Raw genomic sequence first — 22487 nt, 5'->3', positions numbered from 1 at the left:
AGCAGAGAGCCCTATGTGGGACTCGATCCCAAGACCCTGAGATCATGACCTGAGCCGAAGGCAGCGGCTTAACCCACTGAGCCACCCAGGCGCCCCTCAATGACTTCTTAATTCTATCATAACAATCATGGATGCTTCACCACAGGCATTTGGTACAAACTAGCAGAATGAATGAATGGTTGGATGTATGATTACATTAATAAAGGAAAGTTTCATAAAGAAGATATTCACCACAACCTGCTAAACATGGAAGGCCAAAATCTGACTTCGACTTTTCTCCAATCTCATTGCCTATTCCCCCACACCCCCAACATCACTTCAGCCAACCTAGATTTACTTCTGATTTCTTAAATACACCGTATGTTTTTCAGGCTCTGGTCTTGGGCCAAATCATCACCCCCTTCCTTGCCCTTCATCTGTTGAAACAGTATCCATCCTTAGCTCAAAATTGCTCACATGCCAATTTCTCTATGAAACTTTTCTTAATCTCACCCATTGGAAAGGACACTTCTTATTCTGAAGTCCAGAGTATTTGTCCATCTTTCTCATAACTCTTATCATATGACCACTTATTACATTGCCCTTTGCATATATACACTTTGATCTTGTTAAGATCTGCACTATGTTTTAGTTATCTTTATATCCTTCCAAACATGTATTAAAATGTCTTCCATATAATAGGTATTCTAATAATATACATGGCTTCAAAGTCTGACTACATGCCTCTGCTTTATAAATTGCCCCCTAAAATGACATTTTTATGAAATGATCACCTATTGTTTGAAGTCATTACTACCCTCCATTCCTAACATCATCATATAGTATGAGCAGAAACATATCTTCGCCAAAATTTTAAAAGCTACAACTATATAAACAAACTACTTAGAATCCAATTTCCGTTACAATTCGAATGCAGCTTTTTCTTATTAATTGCAAAATTATACTAAAGATGGCTTATCTGAAAAGCGAAGGTGCTTAATAGGACTTTCGGATAAGAAGAGTAAATGATACTTCGGAAAACAACCAGAAGTTAACACACTTTTAATTGAAATCATTTTAATCTCTCATCACAGTAAGTATCCCAAGTAACATAACAGCTACTAATAATCATCAATGCTGTTATTATCATAGAATAGATTTCATTTATAACAAGGGTACACAAGTCTCCTCTCTCAGGGATCTTTTAATCACATAATTCTTCATTGCCTGCTGTCAGTTCCTTCTTGGGCTGTTCGCAGACAAAATGCACACATGCCCACTAACAGCTGTCCTCCAGACAAAGTGATTTCTGTGCCTTCTCACCGGGTAGGAGCCACCAGATTTCTTTTAAAAATGTATTCTTCTAGCCTCTCTATTCTCACTTATATTATTATCTCATCTTCACTATGTTACTTCTTAACTCCAGAGAATTTCTGAGCTTTTTTTGTTGCTCTGGGCTTTTTGCCCCTTCTCCGTGAATGTTCCCAAATCTCTACCTATTAAATCTGTTATTATCCGGCACCTTTAAGTGCTGGGTTAACTTAACTGACTTCTTGAGAATTATTTTTCTACCCTCACGGTAAACAACGTTGAGCCCATTTGTGTCACTACTGGCCCCTTTACGATTTGGTAGGTCAGGAAGTCTTACCAAAAGACTTGAAGATATAAACTGTGGTCTTCTGAGAAGACACCCATCAATGGTGAACCTGTTCTCATGACGTCTTCACTTAACAAACTGACTTATACTGTTCTAGATGACTCTCAACTAATGAGCAAATCATGCCTTCACAGCTATGACAAAATCACTGGCAGGGAAAGGGGACATACAGTTTGGGAAAGTTTATGCAATTTTATATTAAAATCGTATTTGTAATGCAAAAATAACATCTGTTTTCATTTCCCAGCACAGATATGACCCCAGTTAAGAGTATCTTAAGTTGGGTAGGCCAGAGTAGGAATTTAAAAGTTAAAGTAATTATCACTGCAAACTGAACAATAAATACCACTGTAAGCTCCACAATCAGTAGCGGGGATCTTACAGGACAGAGCGCAATGAGTCAATGCTCAGCATCTCTGACCTAATTCGTTTTCACTTTATATGCCAAACTTATCAAAAGTTGTGGCAATATTTTGGAATTATTCTTGGAGAAAATATTTAACTTTTTTTAAACATACAATTGGCAGGGAAGAAAAAGAGGAAGGAAGGAAGGAGGGGAGGCAGGAAAGGATGAGAGGAAAACAGTATCATCCTAGGATACCCCGGATAAACTAAGCATTATTTGTGCAAGATGGTGATACGGGTTAAGAGCATGAACACAATGAATAAATGCACTCACCTCGGTTAAATGAGGATTGGGATTAAAGCCACAGAGGCTACATACAGTGGTTTGACACTCAGTGCATGTGTTAAAATTGGCCTTTTCTGGAACATGCAACAGAAGTTCAGTGGTATTGCAAAGAGGACAGATGGTTTTAGAGAGGCCTTGTACTGGAGTCTGTGCCGCAGATGGAGAAGCTGGTGGCTGCAGAGGTTTCCCAGCTCCTGTTTGGCTTACTGGTTTTGGAGACTGCTGAGCTGAAGCCTTTGCTGGGCCAGGCTGTTGGGGAGGTTTTACTGGACCAGGCTGCTGAAGTGAAGGCTTTGCAGGGCCAGGCTGTTGAGGAAGGGGCTTTGCTGGGCCAGGTGGTTGAGGAGGGGGCTTGGCCGGGCCAGGCTGCTGAGGAGGGGTCTTGGCCGGGCCAGGCTGCTGAGGAGGGGGCTTGGCCGGGCCAGGCTGCTGAGGAGGGGGCTTGGCCGGGCCAGGCTGCTGAGGAGGGGGCTTGGCCGGGCCAGGCTGCTGAGGCGGGGGCTTGGCCGGGCCAGGCTGCTGAGGAGGGGGCTTGGCCGGGCCAGGCTGCTGAGGTGGGGGCTTGGCCGGGCCAGGTTGCTGAGGCGGGGGCTTGGCCGGGCTAGGCTGCTGAGGAGGGGGCTTGGCCAGGCTAGGCTGCTGAGCCAGAGACTTTGTTGGCCCAACCGGCTGAGAAGTTTTTGCAGGCCCAGGCAGCTGAGCTGGGGACTTTGGTGTCCCTGGCTGCTGGACTGGGGGCTTTGCTGGCCCTGGCTGCTGAGATGGAAGTTTCTCTCCCCCAGCCTGTTGTACTTGAGTCTTCACAGGCCCAAGAGGCTGAGCTGAAGACTTTGGCCCAGGCTGCTGAACAGCAGGCTTTGCTGTCCCTGGTTGTTGAGCTGAGGGCTTTGCAGGCCCAGGGTGTGGTGTGGCAACTTTTTCAGGTCCAGGTTGCTGGGCTGGAGGTTTTCCAGGGCTTGCTTGCTGAATAAGTGGTTTGGATGGGCTTTGCAGTGCAGGTTTAACAGATTCTCCCCTTACAGCATCAGACTGTTTAGTCTGAGGCCTGGCTGCATCTCTTTGAAGTGGCCACTGTGCCTGGTCTGTCTGAGGTGACTGGGTAAGTCCCTGAATTGGCTTGCCTGTCCCTGGAGGTTGTGACTTCATTTTTTCTGGTTGCTGAGAAGATACTGATTTGGGAGAGCCATCCTGCTGTGGTGGGACCCTCACAGGTCCTTGCTGCTTTGGACCTGGCTTAGGTGACGGTTGTGATGGAGGCTTTGTGATTCCTTCCGGTTTTCCTTGTTCTTTCTGAGCTATTTTTTGTTTCTTGGCAGTTTCTTCCTGGGATGCATCAGAGTCTGATATCAAATCAAAAGGATTCAATTTATTTACAACAGAGGAGACAGCACTTAAAGGGTTAACCTCTGAGAGGAAGCCAGGCATCATACTAGTCTTGTGCTCTTCCTTCAAATCAGTTCTGGACTTTGATTCTTTCAAGCTAATAGTGGAAGGACTCCTTCCAGGCGACTTTTGCTCTGACCTCAGAGTGTCTGTAGTTCTACTCTTACTGAGACCAGGCTGAGCCGAACGCCCAGGGTCCGGCGGTTTTCCTGGTTGCTTTGGAGGGTGACTACTATCCAACTCTTGCTTCCTAGAACAATGAAACAAAAAGAAGTCAAAATAATGGAAAATACCCAACTCAAAATAATCTTAACGAGGCATTACTTTCCTAAAGCCTCAAAATTACATGTGTACAGATGTAACTAGGACACATTTTTGCGGCATCCTGTAAATGATCGTAAGATCTTTTAAGTCTTTGTTACTTTCTTTACGTGGATAGAGATTTTCAACAAGGTAAACAAGAGGGAGGAAAAATCAATACTTGCTACTCTAAGTGATGAAAAATTAAGATATCTAGTTAGACGTTACTTATAGTAGTTTACATTTACAATTAATTGAATCTGACCATCCTTAAAAACTCATTAAATGTATTAACCCCATAAACCAATGCAGAGTCATGTTCTTGTACATTCATGTTTGAGGAATGTTATTCTTCCAAATACTAGTAGCACCAAGAATTAAAAATACTCATTTTAAAATGCGGGAGCTTGTTGCAACTTTTTATTTGTGTGCTTTACTGAATTACAAGAAGTTACATTAGTAACATATGGCACACGTGACATCAGAAAATGTTTTAGTAAAGGAGATTATGTGATGCGTTTCCTGGGACTCTGAGAAACTTGATAATCTATTCAATTATACCGTATTCTGTTGACAAAGATAATATCCCTCAAATAATATCCTTATTAAACTTTATAAAATGAGAAGTCCTCCTTTAATTTGAAATTTTTGAGAAACAATTCCATATTTCTTGTAGGAGAAAAATATTATGTCATTTAATTACTATTCCGATAGCTCATTTTTAATCTGAGGTCCCTATGCAAGATGACGACAAATGCTTAAAGAATCTTGAGATACAGCCTTGTCCACAGATAGCAATGAGCTGGCTATGACCCCACTTTTTAAAGTACTGTTACTTTTCTCAGAAGAAAAAAATACATAATCGCTTTACTTAATGTTTTCTGTAACATTTACTATTGTCACTGTTAGATTATTAGCAATATTATTTATTACTGACAAAGGTGTAAGAACATAACTAATTTGCAAAATTTAATTCATAGACAAACATAAGTGATAGATTTTTTAAATAGTTTTAGAAACATGATCACTTTGAAATGACTGTGGAAATAGCTAATTTTTTAATATTTTCAACCAAAAATCAAATAGATCCCTTTTTTAAGTAAGCCATTCTTTACTGATGCAACTAAGAAGAACAGGCTGTATTAGAATTACATAAAAATAAACTTCCAAGTATTTATTTGATATAGGAAGCTTATTAATTTTTTAAAAGATTTCTTTTTAATTAAAAGAAAAAAGAGAAAGAAACAGCTATTCAGTAGTACTTAAAATATGAGATGGTCACAATAAAGTTCTACAGGTTTTCATTTGGTTTGTGAAAATTTACCAGCTAATGGGCCAGATTGTAAACTTTTAATTTCAAATCATTTAGTACTTAATATGAATTAAGTTTTTAAAATTCCCCAAAATAGTGCAGAAATTTGAGAGCGATCAAGTTATAAAGCATAGTAGAAAGAAATACAGAAGTTACCTTTAAATAGCAAAAAATCAGAAGGAAATAATTTATAAAAGCCAATGTATGCAAAAAGCAATTTTCTAATAAAAGTTGAATAAATGGTATTCTTAGTTTTAGCAATTTCCTCCAGGACAAAAGTTACAAAAACTTTAGATAACTTAAACAAGGAACTAAAATTATTACCCTAATTAATTCCGATGCTTCTAAGGTATCTTTTAAAACACTATAGATTTCCATGTGGGGAAAATAATTTTAAATGTTTCTGTACAGGCTGCTCTATATGTTGTTCCCTTCCACAGGAAGATAGAAGAGCTACAGTAAACAACTTAAAATAGATTACTTTAAAAAATTACACTGTTTAGATCTTCACATTATTCTAGAAATGCTCCACATTCAATTAATAAAATCTAACACTTTCATGAATGGCACATGCTTAGGAACTTCTTAGCAGAAGTACCTTCTCATAAGGAATTATTTTGGTATTTAATTGAATTGGCTCCCCAGTAGAATCCTAGAGACCTATATTTAAAGATCACAAACACACACACACATATTCACACACAAATCTATTCTTAATATAACTAAATTGTCCTCTCCTGAAAATACTATTAAACTTAATCATTGCTTTTGTGTTCACATAATCCAACATTGTACAAAACAAATAAAAAATAAACTTTGTGAATACCAAATACTTGTGTATCAATACTAAAATTTAAAGCAAGCTTACAATAGAAATTGCATGTACCTCCTACAAATATAAGTATAATAAAATCCCCAGGAGAAAATACTGATACAGCTATAAAGACTGCCCTCAATTTAAATTACTTTCAGCTACTAGAATTATATAGGTAAACATTAAACATGGAGATATGGATGTGAGAAACAGACAACTGCTAAAAGAACATATAGCCTTAATACGGAACAAAAATATAAAGATGTCTCAGCTAACTGTGGTCTTTGGGTGAGTTTTTGTTTGGTCTAACAGCTGTTCCATTAAATAGAAAAATGAATAAAATGCAATCTGTGTCTTGTATACTATACTGTGACCTCCTAGAGAAAGTGTTTCACTCATCTTTGCATCACTGGACCCAAACCTGCTAACTAGAGCATTAGTGTCTGATGAATGAATGAACGAATGAATGACAATGAATAAATGAATTAATCAAGTTTTTGTTTTATGCTAGATTAATGTTTCCTGAATTCTTTTCAAATTCTTCACAGTTGTTCTGAGATACAAATGGAAACATTCTACATGCATTTTAGAACCCGGACCTGGCCTGCTAATAGGAAGAAAAATAGTTGTGGAATTGTCTACCAGTAGGAAAGGCCCAAAGCCCAAAGGAATACTAAAGAAAATAAGGGATTCAGCCAGAATTCCTACAAAATATTCTACTAGTCAGAAGTGTTTTTAAGTAAAGCCCTTCTCATATCTGTAGCTGTACACAGAATGAGGAGACCAAGTGGTAAAATTGCCTTTCCCTGGGTCTTCAATTAATCCAAAGTCCAGAAGCATTTGCAACCTGTAATTTCTAGCTTATAATGACCCATGTTTTACACAACCTCCTTTTTCATTACTACTGTAATCCCCAGATTAGAATTTTTCTTTTATAGAGCAGAAAAAAATATTTCAGCTACAAATGAGGTAAACATGTGTTCACAGATATGAATGTAAAAGCAGTTGGAATGATAACTTTTTTTTTTTTTTAATGGAGCAAAACAGACAATGACACTTAACTTGACAGTGCTGAGTCACATAAACTTTTTTGATGTTAGAAATATAAGCAGGGGTGCCTGGGTTGCTCAGTGCATTAAACCTCTGACTTCAGCTCAGGTCATGATCTCAGGGTCCTGGGATGGAGCCCCGGTGGGCTATCTGCTCAGCAGGGAGCCTGCTTCCCTCTCTGTCTCTGCCTGTCTCTCTGCCTACTTGTGATCTCGCTCTCTCTGTCAAATAAATAAATAAAAAGCTTAAAAAAAAAAGAACAGAAATATAAGCAACTTTGGGGATAGCTACTCATTTTTATACTGCAGAGAATACTAGGGCTTAAAGAGGCTAAGTGACTAAGCCAAGGTTATAAAATTAGTCAGTCAGATATCTGGTATCTGGACTCCTAGTTGGGGGGGAGGGGAAGTTCCACTACATGGCACTGACTCTCCTACATGTTTAAAAAAAAAAAAAAAAGATACAGATACATCAAAATAACTCACAACAGTGAGGAACTCAACATACAGTGTGTCTAGAGCCATCACTGCCATCGCCATTCACTGCTTATATTGAGATCACTACTTCTGATATTTATAGAGTCCCTTCAAATTAAAATTCAAACCAAAACATCCCTGTCAATTTGTAACTGATCCTCACAATGACTCTACAAGATAGGTAAGACAAGTGTCACATGCCTTACTTGGAGGCAAGGAAACTGAGGAACTTAGGCTGAGAAGCACACATAATTTATCATGAGTCTGTTAAAATTAGTAGGTAAGAACCTAGGTCTCTGGGTTCTCAACCTTTATTCAAAAACAAACAAAACAAAACCACCATCTCTCATTGACATACTTAACCTCTTCAAACTTTAAATAATTTGGATATACTTTCTAATATAAACTTAAGTTAGTGTGCTTCTAAAAATCTAAATGATAAACCAAGTGTTTCTTTGATCATCACATGCAGGGATGATAACTTTCAAAAAATTATGTATGTTTTATAAAAATCTTTCACTAAAATATAAGCAGCTCTCAAAAATCAGAAATATAGTGCTATCTAATATACAATTAGATAAAACTTTTACCATTAATTGTTGAGCCCACGGATTGTTAATAAAAATTCTGTAACAAAATTATCAGTGCAGAATCTGATATAAGCACAGCATAAAACCAGTTTAATGGCTGAAATCATTATTTTTCAGTCACCCTCTGAACAGAAGAAAAGTTAAGAATATAAAATAAAAGCTCACACTTTTTCCTTGGTCTGTGTAACCAGCATGATAAACCTGTTGCATGTACCTCTTAGGAAAAACTGTGAAAGAGCTGGCATACATTCCTAAAAGGCTAATAAAAGTACTGTACCTCCTTATTACCCCCATGAAAATCTAATATATGAACGTTCAACATTTTTTTCCAAGTCATCAGGTTTTCGTCAGTAGAGAAAAATGGTACATATCATAAGCTGTAATACTTAAGGTAATGGATAAGAAAGACTTTACACCAAAGAAACAGCAACATATATTACTAGTTGGAAAACACAGAAAAACACATTTAACATAAAGAAGCAAATTTTTACTAGTAGTGGTGGCTTCGTTTTGAGAACATAGGGCTTTTAGCTGATATATTCTAAGCATTTATGATTTTATGTTAAAAATACTACAACTATATGTGACATTTCCCTGTCAAAATAATTAGTTGATAAAATTATACCATATACTTATATGATAGTCCCTAAGTTAAAATACTTTTATGAAGTAGAGGTTACGAATCTACACCTACTAAATGCAGATCTTTCATATTTCCAATATCTCAAACGAAAATTGTAGGTCTCTCTTCAGTTATCATAAAGCAGGAATGGTTTCAGGACAACGGACAGAGAACTGTACTCTAAGGGAGGGTGTAAAGTTAAAGGGTTTGTTTACAATAATAAAGGCAGGGCAGGCACAATGATTATACCCTCTTACTACTGTAATTAGAAAACAACTAATTTATTAGATGAAGGAAAATGGAGAGCGAGAGAGGGAAATTAATACATTAATATTACAGAATAGCTCTGAATTGCCTAGCAAGTTGTCATTTATTTGCTTTGTCTTAAAATGGATTGGAAACTAACCTTAAGATAACACAAATTCACAGGTTTTTCTATCACCTAAGATACTTTTGCATATAAAAGAACAATAGTTTAAAAAATAGCATATACTAATTCAGAAATGCATGTACAGCACCTGGTCTGTTGCGACCAAACCATCTGTTTAATGCCACACCATATTTTAGGGTCCCTCATTGACTACAAAAGGTGTATTCATTCTATACCTTCTACCTAAACAGCTCCTGTTCTCCCCTGGGGGTGGGGTGGGAAGGAAGGACAAATCACCTCCAGGGGAATTAAAGGTATTGTGACAGAAATATTTCAGACATCATTCACAGAGAAAAAGATGCCGAAATGACTGAGGAGATTTGAATAGAGACAGGTAAACACCCAGTTCTATCCATTTCCCAACACGTCCGTTTTCTATTAATGGAAGACTTCCAGACTAGTAAAACACTGGAGGGCGTCTCTCCACGCCATCCTAGAGGGAAAAGGTTCCAAAAGGCCAAAAAATCACCACCTAAAATCACAGCTCCAAGAATGCAACCTTTGACTATCCCACCAGAAACTCTACAATGCATCATTTTTATTCTGCCCATCATAAGGCTTATGATCTCTTTATCATCACCCCATTAGGGAGAATCAAATGAACGGAAGTAACATATATGTACTGCCGAGCTGGCACATACGGACTGGCACATATGTGCACGGGAAGCTGTACATATATGCCCGGACATATACATCATGCTGTGCGTGCCTGTGCATGGAAGGCGGCTCCGCAGCGGCCGGGGGAACGCTTCCCTTGGGCAGCCCCTGCGCCCTTGACATGACAGCGGCGATCTGTCTCCTCTCCTCTTCGCTCAGCTGGCTCAGATCCGCCTCCATGCCGGCCGGGATCACGGTGTGCAAGGAGCTCCCTGCCCCGCCAGCCCCTCCTCCGGCTGCTGCCGCCGCCGCTGCCGCCGCCAGCCCTTCCGGGAGACCTTCCCCTTCCAAGCTCGCCTCGTTGCCCATGGCTCAGGGGGACTCGGGGCCGCCGCGCTCCCTCCTTGCGCTGCGTCCCCCTCGGGAACCCCGCGGCCCGAGGAGCAACCGGAGCCGGGGTCCGCCGTGGGGCGTGGAGGCGGCGGAGTCCCAGGGCTCGGGACCCCGCACCGCTACCCGGAACGCCAGGCGGGTGTTAGTCCCGCTCACAGGTGACGCCCGCAGCCGGTGCCTCCTCCATGTTGGACAACTCCCCGAAGCCTCCTCAGCGCCCCGAGCCGGGGAGAAGCAGGTCTGAGCAGTGCCAGCCGGGCGCCGTCCGCCCCTCCCACCGCGCCCCGCCTCCTCGCCCGCGCCCTCGCAGTGCGCATGCCCCTCTTGGAACAGGTGATGGCCGCGCCCGCGCCCATCCCGCGCTGCGTCGCTCTGTATCTTCCTCGCTCTCAGCACCGATTTAAAGGAGCCCGGGGAGAGCTCAAGAGCTCAGCTGAAAACCGGGACAAAACAGCCGGCATTTCTTTCAGGCATATTTGAGGATGCCTCAACCTGAGTTTTAGCGAACTGCATGCAAGGGGCGGGGAGGGGCTGGAGGGGAAATACCGGTTCCCTTCTTCGGCCTCATGGGATCTGTAGTTTCAGTCATTATTGTTTTTTTTTTTTTTTTTTTAAGAGAGGGTTTTTAAAGATTTTAGGAATGAAGTCAGGTAACTGAAGATTAACCTATGATATTTTGGGGACAAATTCTCCCAAAGGAGCTAAAACTGGAGCTTTTTATTTGGGACTTTTCCAAAATAATTACATTAAAATCTTAGATACAACATCAGTAGTCAGGTAAAGTTTTTGAATGCTTGTCACTGTATTGTTCTCTAAAGGGACGACACAAATTAGAGGATTATGGGAAATTGTGCATGGGATGCTGTAGTAAGATTCTGATTGTAAAATATTAAAATGTTTAAGTCGTGTGAAATTTTGGTGAAAAGATGAATTCAGTCCCTTTTTTGGTACAAAAAAAGAACCCCTAAAGTTAATTTGTACAGAGGCATATAGCTGGTTAGCAGCAGAGGTATCATTAATAACCATTCTTTCAGACCCACTCCCCACCCCTCCCCAAACACACAAACTCTTCTTGCTACTACATTGCCTAGAAGGCAATGTTTTAGTTCAACAGTGGATATGCAGCCCGAGTTTTACTACCTACCTTGGCTAACAAAATGGACCTAATGTCCAATTGCTCAAGTTAAAAAAAATCAAAAGCTAACAACTGGGAATGAATAAATAAACAGAAATTAATACACTGCTCAGAAAGTTTCCAAGTTTTTACATTAATCATAATAGTTTGATATTTTGCATTCCACTTGTATCAAAACTAAGAAAGGGCACAGTTTAAACGATTTGTAAAATGTACTGCTTTTAAAGATATCTAGTCATCAGATGAAATATCATTACTGGTTGGGTTCCTACAAAAACTTTGCATAAACTTTGATTCTCTCATAATATACTGAGCTGTGACTTACAAAGTCAAAACTGTGGAGAGTCATACATTTAAATAAAGAGCACATAATGATTTTTTACTTTGAGCACACACAAACCAATGATTTTTTATTTTGATGGCCACATCTGGAGACAAATACACTATCATCATACCTCCTAGAAATAAGTTTGCTTCAAAAAAGGAGATAATTGGTACATGATCCTGAATCTCAACTGCTCCAATGCTTAGACAACCCTAGGAATCAATAATGCTAAATGGAGGTGGGGAAGGAAAAGAGTCAAGTGTTGATTATTATCTCATAGTATGCTCAAGTGTTGTGAGAATAAAATACACTTGATATGTTTACACCCACAAACCACAAGCTTAAAGAAATGGTAAGATGAACACTCTTTCAAGGTCTAGCCTCAGAATAATGATTAAAGTAGAAAAGAGATTGTTAACTGTATATTCTCTCCCATTATAGATGGAAAGTAGCCTGTAAGGTAATAAGAAAGAAATAAGTGTTAATCAATATGCAAAGTAATGTACATAGACTAAACAAAAAGCAGTAATTTGTAAGATGGGAATATTAGAACCCATTGTGAAAACATGAGCATTCACTTTCTCCTTCTCTTTTGTCCCAGGAGAAAACGTCATCAGAAAACAGAAAAATGAGAAATGTGATAGAAAGAGTAAATGGACTGTGAAAACAAGTGAGAAACATTTTGGTTGTTGAGGTTTTTAAAATTAATTTTCTTTTTAGGACCTTTATACCTGTGAGTTTTGAAAAAATATTTCTTTTTTTCAGTCTTGCATTTGGGCTTAGCAGTTGGTTGTGCTTGGGGGGTGTTTCTGATCCAAAGAAGAATGCTACAGCAGAAGCAAGGTGTATTACTTGAGTGTGAATTCTCAGAATTCTGAGTGTATGAGGATGAGAAGTTAAATATTATAGATAACCTTATCTGTACATTATCTCCTTGCTTACCCAGAGATATATCACAGTTTCATTCTGCAAATTCACTAATGGTGTTGTATTCAAAAATCTTGCTGCTCCCTATTCATTATAGCTACTGTAATGATCATTTATTTGAATTTAGATTTAATTTAACAAGTTTATAGTTCAGCTCCAAATCACTCAGCCTGATAGGTAGGTCATGAAATTAATTAATTTATGAAAACCTGCACTATTATATACCATGATGTCTTTCTAATATGACTTTTCAACTCTGGAAAACCAGATCTTTTCCTTTGTTTACTTTTTGTCTCACTGTCCCATGTCATTTCTACTTTAGTAGATTAGAACCAACCTAAATATGATAATTAACAATGAGATATGACTAGATAATGAGTTCTTAGAATGAAATCGCCCCATCTACCCATGTCGTTGTAGATCCCACTCAACCTAGGATAAAACCAAATAGTCCATTCTGTGTGTCACATGTTCCATACTTGAATAAATTCAGGCTTTGCAAATAATTAAAGTTGGAATAATCTTCATCAGTATAGAAGAATGTGTAGTCTCACTAGTTTTTAAAAACCTACAATTAAATAATATTCATATAATTTAGCCTTTTAATTAATTAATTTTATTAATTTTATTTAATTAATTTGATTAATTTGTTTAATTAACTTTAATTAAAATAATAGCACATATTCATTAAACTCTATTTAGTAAGCAATTATCTGAATACTGGCTTATTTATTAAATGACCAGGGGCGCCTGGGTGGTTCAGTGGGTTAAGCCTCTGCCTTCGGCTCAGGTCATGATCCCAGGGTCCTGGGATCGAGCCTCGCATCAGGCTCTCTGCTCAGCGGGGAGCCTGTTTCCTCCTCTCTCTCTGCCTGCCTCTCTGCCTACTTGTGATCTCTGTCTGTCAAATAAATAAATAAACTCTTTAAATGACCATTGTATCCATATTAAAACCATTGTAATAGTGCAAGTGAGTGTTTTGTAAAATAGGCCATTTCATAAGCTAAATTTTAGAGCATAAATAGATTCAAACTTTCTAGAAAATAGCAATACTTACCAAGAGCCTTAAAAAGAGTCATTATCTGTGATACACTTCTAGAAACCAGTCCTAAAGAGATCTTTTGAGTTATATAATGGGATTGTGGAAAAAAATGTTCACTAGAGTATTATTTGTAATAGCAATAAGTAAAAAGTCATTACTGCCTCAGTAAACAAGAACAGAGAAGTAAAATCTGCTACAACCAGATGACAGTATTTTATGAGAATACTTAAAATAATGTTTTTAAAGGGTCCATTACAACATAGGAAAAATTTCACAAAGTGTACCTGGGACAAATTTTCATAAATTTATGTTATCCCAATGATGCAAAAAAAAAAAAAATTTTTAAATTACTAAAATGTATACGAAAAAAAAAAAAACTCAGGAAATAAATAAGCCAACAAACAAAACCCATATATATTTAATGAGAACACCATAGGTAATCTTATTTTTTCTAATTTTCTTTATTTTCCAAAATAAGCTTGTAGGGTTTTTTTTTAATGGTGTAGGAGCACCAGTGATTATGACTAATCATTTTTAAAATGACAAAAATAATGCAACCTGTTAAGCTAGGTAAGCAAAATGTTCTCATCATTCTGTGACAAATGCCTATGAAGAAAATGAAAGGGGAAAAAAAAAGCCTCAGGATATGCCCTAACATGATTTCATGTGATTAGGTGAGTGATAAAACTTAAACTATCCTTATACATTCTTTATTTAAAAGCCTATGCAGGGGCGCCTGGGTGGCTCAGTGGGTTAAGCCTCTGCCTTTGGCTCAGGTCATGATCTCAGGGACCTGAGATTGAGCCCCACATTGAGCTCTCTGTTTGTCAGGGAGCCTGCTTCCCCCTCTCTCTCTGCTGCCTCTCTGCCTACTTGTGATCTCTCAGTCAAATAAATAGATAAAATCTTTTTAAAAAATAAATATATTTTTAAAAAGCCCATGCATTTTAGTGTATGCATGGATGCATATATTCATGTTTATGTAAATATAGGCAATATGATATAATTTTTATAGAGGCACATTTTTAATGTACCTCTAATACATAATCATAGTAATTTTTAATATATCTCTAATACAAGAAAAAAGAGGATTGTGTTAATTTAGTGGAGCAAGAACCTGCAGTGGTTGAAGATCCAACTTCATTTTTTGCTGTGGTTGATCTGCTTCTCAGTTGCAATTCTAAGCCATTTTTGTTAGCTTTGCTTTAACATGAGATTTGCTGCTATAGCGGAGGAAATTCAAGTGAGATTGCAGTTGATTATGAACTGGCTTCTCAATTTTGAGGGGAAAAATATGAGAAGTATTTTAGAAAAAAGTTTGATAAATTTATTTTTGAATTCTGACATCTGGACTACCAGGCAGTTGTTCTTTCTTTTCCCCCTTATACTTATTCTACAGCAAATCTGTAATTTAAAATAAAAGAAGTTGCTTGTATTTAAAGTATATTCCTATAGACATAGGGTATATAAAATCTTAAGAATTAGTTACTATGCCACTTTACACCATTACATTGCAAACTGAAAAATGACTAATAAGTCGTGAGGTTATAACTTAGGTGATTCAGCATTACTTATTCACCTGTTTTATAAATAGGCTTTAGAATTCAGTACCTGCTCTTTGGAAAATGGAGACATGTGTGCATGTCCTATTCTTCATGATTTTTTTGTTGACAGTGTCTGACTTTAAATCCTAGCTCTGACATCTGACATCTATTTGGATTAGTAAGTCACTAACTTATTAGAACATGGGGTTCCTCAACTGTAAAAATGGAGAAAATTATATACTACCTCTTAGGGTCCTTGTGATAATTACACAAGAATAAGATGCGAAGGCACTTTTAAGCTAGGAAACGTATCAGCACACTGTTACAATATTGGTATTAGATGAACCAGACCTCTCTCTTTACAGTGGCACTACCACACTTCCCAGCCAGAGTTACTCTTTCCTCACCCTTTGACTGGAACTGAACCCCTCAGCAAGAGAATGTGGTGGGAGAGACATGTAACTTCCTAGGCTAGCCTTCCTATCTGGCCCTCTTCACATTCAGAGACCTCCATGTTCTGAAGAACGCCAAGAGGAGAGACCAAGAAAAGATGAACTCAGCTGCCCCAGTCTCCAGTGATCCCAGTTGTGGCCTTGGTGAGTCCCACTGAAGAACCCTGCCTTGGCTGCTGAATGTGCTAGCTGTGGTCACATCACAGAATTACATGGAACCAACAGAAGTATCCAATCAACCCAGAGAATCAGGAAATGGAATAATAGTTATAATAATAATAATAATAAACTGTCTTATGTTAAGTCACTCATTTTGGGGGGTTTTGTTAAACTACTTAACTGATATTCCAGTTTTTACACAGCATGATTATGCATAATCTTTCAAAACTCCCTTTCCATTCTTTTGATTCTAGTGACTATTTTCCCATTTACCGTCCAGATGGACTTGAGTTATTTGTTCAAAATTTCCAAATACCATCCTTCTAAACTATAAATGGGAAAGAGCCCAATTATGCTGAAAACTTATGTACTTGTATCATGAAAGGCTCAAACAAGAAAATATATGGGAAGATCATTTTTCAACTATGTAATGCTATCCAAATATAAAGTTATATAAAAAGATGAAAAATTTATGCATGAGAATTTTTCTGAGAAAGACCAATGTATTTATTTGAGAAACTTCTGGGGGAGGAAGGTGGCATTCTTAAGGTCCTACTCAAGATGGTGGCTAGATTACAGATTTACAGATCTGTATGATACACATACTATACATTGTAGAACAGTGTCTTTAATATCCATCCAGTAAGACCTGTTCATGTTCACAATATCTTCTAAAGGAGTCAGGATCACATCAACTAGAGGATGTTCAGTTTTACCTAACCTGATGATGGATTGGAATTCAGACATTTTGAGAAGAGAAATTGGGGTTTATCTTCATTGCTCCTTAGAATAAAGAGAGCGATATGAATTGATGGAGTAGCATGGATTAGAAAACAAAAATAGAGGAATGTATAAGGGATGAAAGGGATATGATGCCACTTACTTTGTGGGTGTGTGTGGGCGGGGGAGGGGGGGATGGAAATGATCCCATTGCTATCCTCTAATGGTGATGTGGCCTAGGGGCCTTTGCAGAACTGACCTCTCAAAGAGGCTTCAAGGTGGTTCCCATGGACTGTGCAAAGTAAAGTCCAGCTTTGTCTCTCTCCATGCAATTCCAGGAAAATACACATTACTAAGGCAGTTACTCATTATGGATTCTTTGAGAGAGGATGGAAGTGAGGAGTGACACAGAACAAGATGCAGAGCTTTGTATCCAAGTTGATATACATTAAAACATAGGCGATATAAATACCGTGTGCATACACAGGAGCCAAGGACATTTGGCATCTAGGTTTCAGTCATTATTATCATATGTGTTTAAATATATGGTTTATAAGGTTTACACAGAGCCCTATAATTTTCCCATGGGCTAATTCCAACCTAATGGGAGAAATCTTTGGGAAGTTTTGTTCTTGTCTGACTGCAGTCAGAGAAGGAATAGATGCATTTCAATAGGGATATATAGAGTGGAGTTGGAATAAAATTGCTAATTGCTCTTTGACAACAATTCAAAACCCTGAGCAAATATTAAGGCTATCTATAGACATGTTGAAAAGATCAATAGCTGGCCCTCATCTCAGACAAATTAAATCAAAATCTTGAGGGAAGGGGGTGGCATTTGTGTTTTTCAAAGCTCCCTAGATGATGGTAATATACAGCGTGGGTTGAGAACTACTACTTTGAAAGGACAGAGGATTTTAGTATCAGCATTACAAGACTGAAGACAAGAAAGAGGCACTTGAGAATCTGTGCAGATTTCTAAGATGAAGCCAACGGTGTCAGCAGCATCAGTGCTATCTCCAGATATTATTTTTGAACCCAAAGGTAGAAGTCACAGATTTACTCTGTTCAAAAATGATAGCATACCTGCATTTGGACTATGGTGTACAATTCTGGTCATGGCAATTTGCAAAATGTGTAACAGATTGAGAGAAACAAAGCCAATCAAACAAAAAGAGACATGAAATCACTTTAATCTAGAAGACTGAAGGGGTGAATCGAAAAAGGTAAGAGCCTCCTACTGAAGAAGATGAATTCAGGACATGCTGACCACAATCTGCTCAACTAAAACCAAGGGGATTTTTTGATACATGGAAAAGGCATGCTTAAGAAAAAAATAGTAACAGGACAAAACTACATGTATGGATTGGTATACATCCGTATTAGGATGAATAATACTAATTCTTTACCAATGTCACTGTTCTTCTCTTTGGGACAGGTAGCTACACCACAGTTGCCAACTTCTCTTGAAGTTCTGTGTCTCCTTGTGAACCAGCCCATAAAAATATGCTAGTTCCAGGACCAACCAAAGGAATTCTGGTATGTGCACCTCTGAGGGTGACAAAGATGGAGACTATAGTGCCCTGCAATGGCTATATGGATTGAAGTTGGCAGAGCCATTGGAATGATTCCATTAGGGGAGTTTCCTGCATGACTGTGTATGGAATTCTGTCTTTCCCTACTAAGACCACCTTCCCTGGGACAGATATGTAAACAAGTGGGGTAATTTTTACATATATATATATATATATGAAAACATATATATATTGGGTAATTTATATATGTGGGGTATATATATATGTGGGGTAATTTATATATATATTATAAATTTATACATATATATAAATATATATATAAAATATATATATGTTTGAGTCTTAGTATATTTTTGTTTTTTGGTCTCTTCATTAAAGTAGTTAGCCAGTGTTATCATAGCTAATATGAGTTAGGAAGGGGTACTTCTGTGGAGGAAAAACTAATATCAATAAAATACATCCCCTCCTTATCTTTTGCACATCAGTGATCCTGGTTCCATTTTTCTTTTGAAATAGCAAGGTGGGTAAATCTGGGTGCCTCACTAACCCTGTGCTGTGCTCACCTCTTCTTCAGTTTCTATTCTTCGATCTGGCAAGATGGTCCCCTCAACTTTATCCAACCTTGCATTTCCCCAGGCCAAGCTCAGGACCACTCATCATCATAAGACCTTTTCCTACTTGAAGCCACTACAGTTCTCGACATTGTTTGAGAACCTTGTTCATTTGACATTTATTTGCATATGGTTTTCCTTTCTTAAGTGAATGGTTTCAGAACTGAGTTTTCCAAATGAGGTAACCATGTTTTTCTCTTGCAGTCCTATCAGTATCTAGTGCACACAATGAGTGCTCAACCAACAGATATTAAACGCATTATTTAGGGGCACCTGGGTGGCCTAGTGGGTTAAAGCCTCCGCCTTCCTCTCAGGTCATGATCTCAGGGTCCTGGGATCGAGCCCAGCATCTGGCTCTCTGCTCAGCAGGGAGCCTGCTTCCCTTCCTCTCTCTGTCTGCCTCTCTGCCTAATTGTGATCTCTGTCAAATAAATAAATATAATCTTTAAAAAATGCATTATTTAGTGAGATGTCCTCAGATTAAAAAGGGGAATAACACAAAACAAACTTTAGGTTATTTTGGGGGGGACTTCTATAAAGGAGAAATAAGGGAAGGCTTTCACTGAGGTTAAGGAATCCCATAATGATGTAATTTTTAACCTATAAATATTGTATTTAATATATTACTAAGGCATTCTGATAAGTATCTTCTATATATTTTTTATCTCTATGGGTCCTTCTGACAGTTTGTCATGTAACTATTGTTTTGTACACTCTATAAATGAAAAAAAAGCAGGGGCGCCTGGGTGGGTCAGTGGGTTAAGCCGCTGCCTTCGGCTCAGGTCATGATCTCAGGGTCCTGGGATCGAGTCCCGCATCGGGCTCTCTGCTCAGCATGGAGCCTGCTTCCTCTTCTCTCTCTCTGACTGCCTCTCTGCCTACTTGTGATCTCTCTCTGTCAAATAAATAAATAAAATCTTTAAAAAAAATGATAAAAAAACAGAGATTCAAGAAAGTTATTTCAATTTCTTGAGGTCATTTAACCAGCAAATAATAAGAAAGAACTCAAACCTCTCTCAAGCTCTTTTACTTACTGCTTCCCTCACTTGTATTAAAGTATCTCCCATTTCTAATTGTAAAAGACAGTTCCTGCTAAAGAGCACACAGATAGACTCATGGGGTGGTATATGCTGTGGCCACATTCAGAACATGGATAATACACTTAGTATATTGGAAGTATATAATACTTTCTCTAACAAGTTAACCAAAAACTTTAATAAGTGGAAAATGACATGCCATCCTTTATTGCCTGAGAAATATTCCATGTAGCCAGAGAAGAAAATAAATGAGGATGTTGAAAAAAAAAGTAATGAAAACATTTCTCACTATTCTGATTTTATAGGATGATTTAATAATAAATTGCCTTTATCATTATCAACTTCTCATGGTTTATTTGCATTTAGGGCTAGATGCCTTGACTTCAAATCACAGGGCAAAAATTTTATTGTTCATCATTTTAGGAGCCATTTGGGGAATGTTTAATTTTATTCCAACCAAGCTCTAGCTTTGCCAGGTTAATTATTGATGAGTAAGCGGAGGATGGAAAGGATTTTATATAATTCTGCCTGAAGCTTCCCATGTCTTCCCCCATTCAACTTAGAGCTCATATAAAAAGATCAGTGTCTGCTCTTGACAGATGGTCCATAGCCTACCTATAATAATAATACTTCATGTTTTCCCTTTACTGCAAGGACCTCAAACTTTTGAAAACCAACAGCCATTCAACACTGCTATACCCATCACAGGTCTGTTTTACAAATGGTTAAACTGCAGAAATGAATCAATGAGCCAGACTCCAGCTTAACTCTTAAGTCATTTATACTTGCTACCAGAGAAGTTTTATTTTTTACACATTTTATTCTCATCATTCATAAGACCAAAGACATACCAATCATGTCATTCAAAATTTGAGCTCTTCAAAGAAAAAAAGAGTAATTGTATCAATCTAATAAAGGATACTCCAAGATAGATAATCATGGTCTTGTATGGATTTCCTTGCCTTTCTTGGCAGGAAATTGTGGTTATTTTTAACCATAGATAGTAAAAGACTAAAACAGAAGCTGTTAGATTTTCCACAGAGGAAAGGCCCCTTCTGAAGAAAAGAATATTTCTTTCTTTCTTGTCATCTTAGAGATTTCATGCCATTCTCAAATTGACCCTGATGAAAGATGAACCTGTGGCACAGAAGGAAGGTCACGCCTTGTAGCTCATGAATTTGCTTTAGGTGGCCTAGAAGACCGTCTTGGAATCATCTCTGTTGCCTGTCTGCATGCCTTACCTGCCAGAGATGGTCTTCAAATTTAGGCTTCCTTCCTTCAACAACCATTTTGAGTACCTACTATGTGCCCAGCTAGAAATACAGTGGTATACAAAGGAAACTCAATTCCTGTTCTTAATGAGTATATAGTATAGTGAGGAAGACAGATATTTTTAAAGGTAATTGTATAGAGAGTCCTCATTTTCAAAAATTGAAAGTTCTGGATGAGTCTTCTTACTGAAAGGAACTAAGAAATTAAAAAAATATTAGGGTGCATTAAAGCTAAAAAATATAGTGAAGTCTTACCGGACTAAAATGGAGGGAGATGAGAAACTACAAGCTGCTTTTGTGTTGAAAGCATTTGGTAATTCAGAAAAATTACAACTCTCTTCCAACAGCCTTACTGACTGAGGAGGACAGAAATAAAAACCAGGATCCTGGAGATGATTTAGGGTACAACACGAGATTCCCCCCAAACAATAGGCTGGGACAGAAAAAAGCTATGGGGCAAGGGTGAACTGAAAAAAAAAAAAATCACTTCTTTCTTTAAATTGCCTAAGCTCTGCAAGAAACAGTCTCAAATTTCATGTTTCCAATATTAAAGTGGCCTCTAGGTAAAAGACAAAAGCAAAAGAAAGTCTTATCTGGAGGAAGGTATTTTCACTATAGACCTCAATAAATCTCTACTCTTTCTAGGAAAGAAGAAGTCGTATGCTTAGATTTATGATTGTTTCAGAAAAGCTAGTGAAATGTAACTCAAGACATCCCAAAATAGTTCATGAGAAGAATGGGAGAAGAAATCAAAGACATTGAAACAGAACAACAACAATATTGAGTAGTAAGAAGACTCCAAGTGATCCTTGTGCCAGAGATTCTAACATTGTCCATGATCCTTCTGGGCTAAGTCTGGACCTTCCAGATCAGCACTATCTAAGAATTTGTGGGAAACAGACTCTCAAGCTCAACCCCAGACCTACTGAATAAGAATCTGTATTTTAATAAAATAATGTGCACATTAAAGTCTAAAATAATGAATGGGAATAATGAAGCCTGAACTAGATCAGTGAGGATGGGAGAGGCAGAATGCAGATGCTGTATGTTCAGATGTTAGAGGGTGTGAGTTGGCTAATACACTCTGGCGTTCCTAACTGAAACACTGGAAATATCATACTTCAACACCTTTCAAACTTCATGTCAGTGACAAAGCCAATAGGAAGGAAAATGATATTACACAACTTATTTTTTTTTCCCACACTTGTTGCTTTGGCTTAGAAAATATGGACAATTAGAGCTTATATTTGACTAGAATAGAGATGTCAATGGAATTCAGTATCTTGGGTCTAGAACCAGCAACTGTTCTGCTGAGCATAATATTGGACAGGATATTTTCCAAGTGTGATAAGCAAGACTAAATACAAAAAACAATCAATCTTCCAGGGGACGGTGGAAGTCAGCCAGCCTCTGTTCCACTGTAACCCTGTTAGAT

General features: G+C 38.0%; 1 protein-coding gene across 8 annotated transcripts in view; it reads right to left on the bottom strand.

The window, feature by feature from the left end:
- PCLO (piccolo presynaptic cytomatrix protein) overlaps window positions 1-10638 on the bottom strand; it is a 407515-nt gene extending 396877 nt beyond the window's left edge. For all 8 annotated transcript variants that reach the window (XR_014300995.1, XM_082692496.1, XM_082692497.1 and 5 more), the window contains exons 1-2: window positions 10014-10638; window positions 2316-3960 (exon numbers count right to left, since the gene is read on the bottom strand). Coding sequence is in view for 7 of the 8 variants with exons in the window: in XM_082692496.1 (XP_082548622.1) it covers window positions 2316-3960; window positions 10014-10270 (1902 nt within the window). In the remaining variant the exon portion in view is untranslated. The remainder of the gene's footprint in view (window positions 1-2315; window positions 3961-10013) is intronic.
- Window positions 10639-22487: the final 11849 nt, after the last annotated feature.

The sequence above is a fragment of the Mustela nivalis genome, assembly GCF_964662115.1.
Source record: "Mustela nivalis genome assembly, chromosome: 12".
Classification (NCBI taxonomy): Eukaryota; Metazoa; Chordata; class Mammalia; order Carnivora; family Mustelidae; genus Mustela; species Mustela nivalis.
The sequence above is the reverse complement of the archived record's forward strand: the minus strand, read 5'-3'. Positions and strand labels throughout refer to the sequence as shown.